General features: G+C 40.3%; 1 protein-coding gene across 1 annotated transcript; it reads right to left on the bottom strand.

Annotated features, from left to right (window-relative positions):
• Positions 1–549: 549 nt before the first annotated feature.
• On the bottom strand, positions 550–986 carry LOC309804126 (intraflagellar transport protein 20 homolog; the record flags this gene model as incomplete). Its single annotated transcript, XM_082621250.1, has 1 exon — positions 550–986. The coding sequence occupies one exon, from the start codon at positions 984–986 to the stop codon at positions 678–680; it is 309 nt and encodes a 102-aa protein (XP_082477376.1). The 3' UTR covers positions 550–677.
• Positions 987–7,702: the final 6,716 nt, after the last annotated feature.

Below are 7,702 nucleotides of genomic sequence, written 5' to 3'. Positions count from 1 at the left end.
TGCTTTTCCTTCAAAAGCTTTGTGAATTTACCAAAAAAAAAAAAAAAAGTTTACAGGCTGCTCAGCTCAGACTGAGAATGCAAGAGGTGAGAACCTGAGGACTTCCCTGGTGGTGCAGTGGTTGGGAGTCTGCCTGCCGATGTAGGGGACGTGGGTTCGTGCCCCGGTCTGGGAAGATCCCATGTGCCGCGGAGTGGCTGGGCCCATGAGCCATGGCCGCTGAGCCTGCGCGTCCGGAGCCTGTGCTCCGCAATGGGAGAGGCCACAGCAGTGAGAGGCCCGCGTACTGCAAAAAAAAAAAAAAAAAAAAAAAAGAGGTGAGAACCTGGACCACAGTGGCCACTGGGTGTTCGCCTGCAGATAGGCACTGACATCTGAAACAAGCTCCCCCAGATTTGTTTTGTTGCCTTCAGAGATGCTGCATTCCTCACACACCATCTCACATGGCACACTTGGGTCATTAGTCAAGTCACTGGAATGGTACAGAGGTTTTTTTGGTTTGGGGGTTGTAGTTTGTTTTTTTTTTTTTCTTTTTTTGCCTTTCTGCTAGAAAATGAAATTTTCAGTTCATTTCTGAAAAGAAAATTGGTCAATAAATTCATTTTGTTCTGCTTCTACTTTACACAAAGCTTCATACTCAACCTGATACCATCCAAGCTGCATTTTCTTTTCTGCTATTAGTGCCTGGAGTTGCTGCTGTTGGGCTTCTCTCTGTTTTTTTTTTTTTCTCTCTGTTTTGCTATAGATTTGAGCAAGTTCTGAGCACCAATGGCCTTCATCTTCTCATTTTCTGCTGTTTTTGCAAGTTGGTCAACAAGCTCAATTAAACCACCAACTATTTTATGAAACTGGCCAATTTTGTCCACAAAGTCCTTGCACTCTTCCTTGAGCTCTATGGTCTGCTGGGTAACCTCTGGGTCCAACACCCACAGCTTGTTCAGCTCATCAAAGTGTGGCCCTGCTTCACCCAGGATGTCCTTGGCCATGGCTGTCCACCCCGTAGCAGCGGTGCCTGCAACCCAGGTTAACGGCGGTAGGCAGCTCCTCTCTCTGGTGGGCGGCAGCTGGAGCCCTGCTCACCAGCCTCAGCCGCTGCCAAGGCTACAAGACCTGTTTACCCCTAACATCACTTTCCGACATCTTTAGCTCTTACACCGCAGAGCCTGCTGGGAAACAAGAATTTTTTTTTAAATAGATCTTTATTGGAGTATAATTGCTTCACAATACTGTGTTAGTTTCTGTTGTACACCAAAGTGAATCAGGGATATGGGGACATATGCATACATATATCCCTATATCCCCACCCTCTTGAGCCTCCCTCCCATCCTTCCTATCCCACCCCTCTAGGTCATCACAGAGCACTGAGCTGATCTCCCTGTGCTATGCAACTGCTTCCCACTAGCTATCTATTTTACATTTGGTAGTGTATATATGTCAATGGTACTCTCTCACTTTGTCCCAGCTTACCCTTCCCCCTCCCTGTGTCCTCAAGTCCATTCTCTACGTCTGTGTCATTATTCCTCTCCTGCTCCTAGGTTCTTCAGAACCATTTTTTTTTTAGATCCCATATATATGTGTTAGCATACAGTATTTGTTTTTCTCTTTATGACTTACTTCACTGTGTATGACAGACTCTAGGTCCACCCACTGCACTACAAATAACTCAATTTCATTTCTTTTTATGGCTGAGTAATATTCCATTGTATATAATATTCCATTGTATATATATATATATATATATTGCCACATCTTCTTTATCCATTCGTCTCTTGATGGACACTTAGGTTACTTCCATGTCCTGGCTATTGTAAATAGTGCTGCAATGAATATTATGGTACATGACTCTTTTTGAATTATGGTTTTCTCAGGGTATATGCCCAGTAGTGGGATTGCTGGGTCATATGGTAGTTCTATTTATAGTTTTTTAAGGAACCTCCATACTGTTCTCCATAGTGGCTGTATCAATTTACATTCTCACCAACAGTGCAAGAGGGTTCCCTTTCTCCACACCCTCTCCAGCTATTATTGTTTGTAGATTTTTTTTTTTTTTTTTTTTTTTTTTTGCTGTACGCGGGCCTCTCACTGCTGTGGCCTCTCCCGTTGCGGAGCACAGGCTCCGGACACACAGGCTCCGCGGCCATGGCTCGCGGGCCCAGCCGCTGCGCGGCATGTGGGATCTTCCGGGATAGGGGCACGAACCCGTGTCCCCTGCATCGGCAGGCGGACTCTCAACCACTGCGCCACCAGGGAAGCCCGTTTGTAGATTTTTGATTAATGCCATTCTAATGGGTATGAGGTGATACCTCATTGTAGTTTTGATTTGCATTTCTCTAACAATTAGTGATGCTGAGCATCCTTTCATGTGTTTGTTGGCAATCTGTATATCTTCTTTGGAGAAATGTCTATTTAGGTCTTCTGCCCATTTTTGGATTGGGTTGTTTGGGTTTTTTTGGTATTGAGCTGCATGAGCTGCTTGTATATTTTGGAGATTAATTCTTTGTCAGTTGCTTTGTTTGCAAATATTTTCTCCTATTCTGAGGGTTGTCTTTTCATCTTGTTTATAGTTTCTTTTGCTGTGCAAAAGCTTCTAAGTTTCATTAGGTCCCATTTGTTTATTTTTGTTTTTCCATTTCTTTAGGAGGTGGGTCAAAAAGGATCTTGCTGTGATTTATGTCATAGAGTGTTCTGCCTATGTTTTCCTCTAAGAGTTTTATAGTGACTGACCTCACATTTAGGTCTTTAATCCATTTTGAGTTTATTTTTGTGTATGGTGTTAGGAAGTGTTCTAATTTCATTCTTTTGTGTGTAGCTATCCAGTTTTCTCAGCACCACTTATTGAAGAGGCTGCCTTTTCTCCATTGTATATTCTTGCCTCCTTTATCAAAGATAAGGTGAGCATATGTGCGTGGGTTTATCTTTGGGCCTTCTGTCCTGTTCCATTGATCTATATAGTCCTTTAGCATTTATGTCCTCATTTTTATTTTCCTCTACACCTTCCCTCAAACCTCATTATTTAACATGCAGGCAAAAATAGAAAGTCAATAATTATATTTTTTATGCCATGTGTGTGGAGCTAATAAGTTCATACATTGGTATTATCTATTCCAAACATTGTTTATATACCCAATGTTTAATTTTCAATGCAAATATCTATAATATTCACAATTTTCATTGCTTATATAATCATATATTACATCACTTTACATTTTTATTTGGTGACACTCTGTTCTGTGACATTGGAAATCCTGTCACACATTATGGCTTTTTTCTTATCTTTCAGTAGGATTTCTGAAAGTACAGTTTAAAACATTAATATAAGTACTGCATATTAGGCTAATGGTATATTAGGAAACTTTTTAAAGGTTAGGATTCAGAGTTTTTGTACATGAGCATATATGTACACGCATACTTTAAAAAAAGGCTTACAAGCTAGTTAGGGACTGATGTCAGAGAAAATGGTGGAGTAGGAAACTCCAATGCCTCAACACTCCACAAAAACACTGAAACTACTGGAGAAACTGTCAGTATCAACTTTATCATGAATATGAAAAATAACCCATGGTTTATAAAAAGAAGTGAACCCTTAATCAAGAAAAAGGTGACTGAAATCAGGTTAGAAAGCTTTTTGGTAATTTAACTTATTACTTCCCCAACATGCCCTTCCTGGCACAGTGGCAGTGTTGAATAAGGCAACCCACAGTCCCTGTGTGGATTCCTACTGCTGGAGCAGCAAAAATGTGTTTTCTGTTTTGACCTGTCTTATGGCTCCTTGAAGGACTAAAAAAAGTCTTTACCTTTACTTTGCCTAACTTGAAACTTCTCTCAAGGTGGGAAAGCAGCTATGTGGAGTGCAATTGTCAAGCATAATTAAAGACAGATGAACTATCTGCTGGTGTCTGGGGCAAAAGATATGAGTTGAGGCAAACAATAGGTACACTGAAATGCCTGGGAGAAAATGTTGGGGAGTGAGATGGTTTGGATATATAACTATAAAAGTGTTCACATGTTATTTGGAATTTAAAAGGCCTGGCACATATCCAAGGTAGAAAGCCTGCTCAAAAAACATCAGAAAGCCCTGATCTCTCACCTCTGACTGATATTCAAGGCTCTGGGCAAGCAACAAGTGAAGACAAAAGCAAAGAGATATAAAATGCCCAGCTGAGTATTAAAAGAATGTCCAAATACACGCACGCACACACACACACACACACACACACACACACACACACAGCCAAACAGTAAAGACTGGGAAATTTTAGTCTTTGATTCCAGAGTTTAAGGAAATCTCTCTACCACTAGCTGACCAATAAGATAAAAGAACAGAGACTTCAGTGATCACACATGACAAAAAATACAATCGTAAAAAATTAGTTTATAGAAGTCACTAAGCAAACAAATACTTTCCACAATAAGCAGTAACAACATACCCCAATGAGGAGGGGAATATCTGATTTCTAGAATTACAACAATTTAAAATTCAAAATATTTAGTTTTCAAGAATAACAAGAAAAAGATATAATGCATACAGAGAAACAAGAATGTATGGTTCATTCACAGGAATAATAGAATAGTAGAACCTGAATTTGAGGTGGCCCAGACCTTGTACTTACCAGAGAAAGACTTAATATCAACTTTCTTAAATATGCTTAAAGAACTAAAGGAAGCCATGCACAAAGAGTTAAAGGAAACCTGGCTGTCTCACCAAATAGAAAACATATATAAACAGATAAAAATTATGAAAGCAACCTAATAGAAATTCTAAAGTTTAAAAGTGCTGTAACTGAAATGAGAAATTCACTACTAGTCTTCATTAACATATATGGTCAAGTGGAAGAAAGTATTAGTACTTGAAGGTAAGTCAATGGAGATTATGTATTCTGAGGAGCAAGAAGGAAAAAGAATGAGAAAAATGAACAGAACCTAAGAAACCTATGAAATCCATCAAATATAGCAACATATGTATAATTGGAGTCCCCAAAGGATAGGGGAGGGAAGGGGGTAGAACAAATATTTGAAAAAATAATGACTGAAAAATTTAAAGATTCCCAATTTGATAAAAGACATGAATCTACATGTTCAGGAAGCTTAACAAACTCCAAGCAGGATAAACTGAAAGAGATCTATACTGAGACACATTGTAATCAAACTGTCAAAAGCCTTAAAGACAAAGAGGATCTTGAAAGCAGCAAAAGAGAAGTGACTCATAACATAAGAGGGAATCTTAGTAAGATTAACAGTCGATTTCTCATGAGAAATATGGCAGTCAGAAGGTAGTGGGGGTGTCATATTTAAAGTGCTGGGGGGTTTGTGGGGGAAGACATCAACAAGAATTGTATATCCAGAAAAACTGTCCTTCAAAAATGAAGAATAGGGCCTCCCTGGTGGCGCAGTGGTTGAGAGTCCGCCTGCCGATGCAGGGGACGTGGGTTCGTGCCCCGGTCTGGGAGGATCCCACATTCCGCGGAGCGGCTGGGCCCGTGAGCCATGGCCGCTGAGCCTGCGCGTCCGGAGCCTGTGCTCCGCAACGGGAGAGGCCACAACAGTGAGAGGCCCGTGTAATGCAAAATAAATAAATAAATAAATAAATAAATAAATAAATGAAGAATATAATCCATGAAAAGGAATTAAGCCATGAAAAGAAATACACGTTACAACTTGGATGAAAATGCAAAATATTATGCTAAGTGAAGGAAATTCAACACAAAGACCACATATTGTATGATTCCATGTATATAAAATATACAGAATACATAAATCCATAGAGACATACACATGAATACATACACAGGGACTAGGGCAGGAGGTAATGGAGAGAAACTGCTCTTATAATGTATAAATGATTTTACTTTGGAATGATGGAAATGTTTTAGAACTAGATAGAGGTAGTGGCTGCACAATACAACTGTTTGCCTAAAAACGGTTAACTTTATGTTATGTGAATTTCAACTCAAATTATTTTTTTAAAGAAGAAGAAACTAAGACATTCCTAGATAAACAAGTTGAAGGAGTTTGTTGTTGGTAGACCTATCCTATACATAATGCTAAAGGGAGTCCTTCAGGCTGAAAGGAAAGAACACTGGGCAGTAACTGGAAAGCATATGAAGAAATAAATAACACTGATAATCATATAAGTAAACATGGAAGTCAGTATTATTGTATTGTTGCATAGTAACTCCTCACTTATGAGTACAGGAGATGAAATGATAAGAGAGAGATGAGAAGCTGACTCTTGTAGGAAAAACAGAAACACTCTAGAGAATGGAAGTTCTAGATCATGAAAAAAAGCTCCTAGAATTGAAATTGTGAATGAGAGAGCCATAAAACAGGTGTCAAGAGAGAATGGAGGGCTTCCCTGGTGGCGCAGTGGTTAAGAATCCGCCTGCCAATGCAGGGGACATGGGTTCAAGCCCTGGCCCGGGAAGATCCCACATGCCGCGGAGCAGCTAAGCCCATGCGCCACAACTACTGAGTTGCATTCTAGAGCCCATGAGCCACAACTACTGAAGCCCATGTGCCTAGAGCCTGTGCTCCAAAACAAGAAGCCCGCACACCACAATGAAGAGTAGCCCCTGTTCACCACAACTAGAGAAAGACTGTGGGCAGCAACAAAGACCCAAAGCCACCAAAAATAAATAAATAAACTTATAAAAAAAAAGAGAGAGAGGATGGAGAGAGGATGTCATGAATGCAAAGATCCACACATAGCTAAAGACTTAAATGGTACAGGATTCTTGCAAATGGACTTTCCCTCTCTTTTTGCACTCCTCTGTCTTCTGGGAGTTAGTGCTTATCAGAACTTCCTCTAACTCAATACCTGTAGACCAGTGTTTCTCTATCGTTTTTCATTTTTGCCCCTTCAGGAAACTTTTTAGGCATTTTTTTTCCAAAATCCCTCCCCATCTCCCCATTCTTGAAATGTTAACCACAGATATATCATTTATCTGTTAATGTACAGTAGTGCTCTAGAGAGCCACAAATCATTGTAATACCTATGTTTTTTTTCACTCTGTGGAAAAATATACTTTTGCCTCCTTGGGGTGGTTTCACCTCCATTAAGAATGCATGTTCTTGGCACAGCACTTGTTGGGCCTTTCCAGCCCAATAATTCCATCACATAATTCAAGGAATGCATTTCATTGGTAAATGTGTGTGTGTAGGAGGGTGTTTGTTGGTGGGGATAGAGGTCTGCCCTCAGGAAGGGAAGGAGATGAGGGCAGGCAGCCTTTAGCTGGACCACAGTGGTGTCTCTGAAAGGCACAAGTATGTTAATTCTCATTATTGGATTTGCAGTCTGCAGAACAAGGGCATGGGGTCATATTTGCAGTTTTAGGGCGTCTGTAGTTACATTCTCTCTTCTACCCAGCAAATAACTTGTCCTAGTGTTATGATAGATGTTGAGTAATGTAGCTTATGGGGAGCAAGTGGACCTAAGCAGGTAGGAAGTTTGGTTACTCACTGAATTCTTCTACTTACATGTGTAAATCCACAAGCATGAAGTTCTTTATTTTATAGGTATCACTTCTTTAGTTTTGACCTTCACTCTTAAGAGTGCCCAAAGAAACAATCTCAGAGTCCCTGACCTGGTGTTTCTCCACACTCGAAAGGAAGGAGACACACATTGGTTCAAGGATCATTGAGACCCTGATGCCTTCATTCAAAGATATGGCAATGCCTCCTGAACACACCCAACCTGACCTAAGAC

The sequence above is a fragment of the Mesoplodon mirus genome, assembly GCF_964341445.2.
Source record: "Mesoplodon mirus genome assembly, chromosome: 5".
In the NCBI taxonomy this organism is placed as follows: Eukaryota; Metazoa; Chordata; class Mammalia; order Artiodactyla; family Ziphiidae; genus Mesoplodon; species Mesoplodon mirus.
The sequence above is the reverse complement of the archived record's forward strand: the minus strand, read 5'-3'. Positions and strand labels throughout refer to the sequence as shown.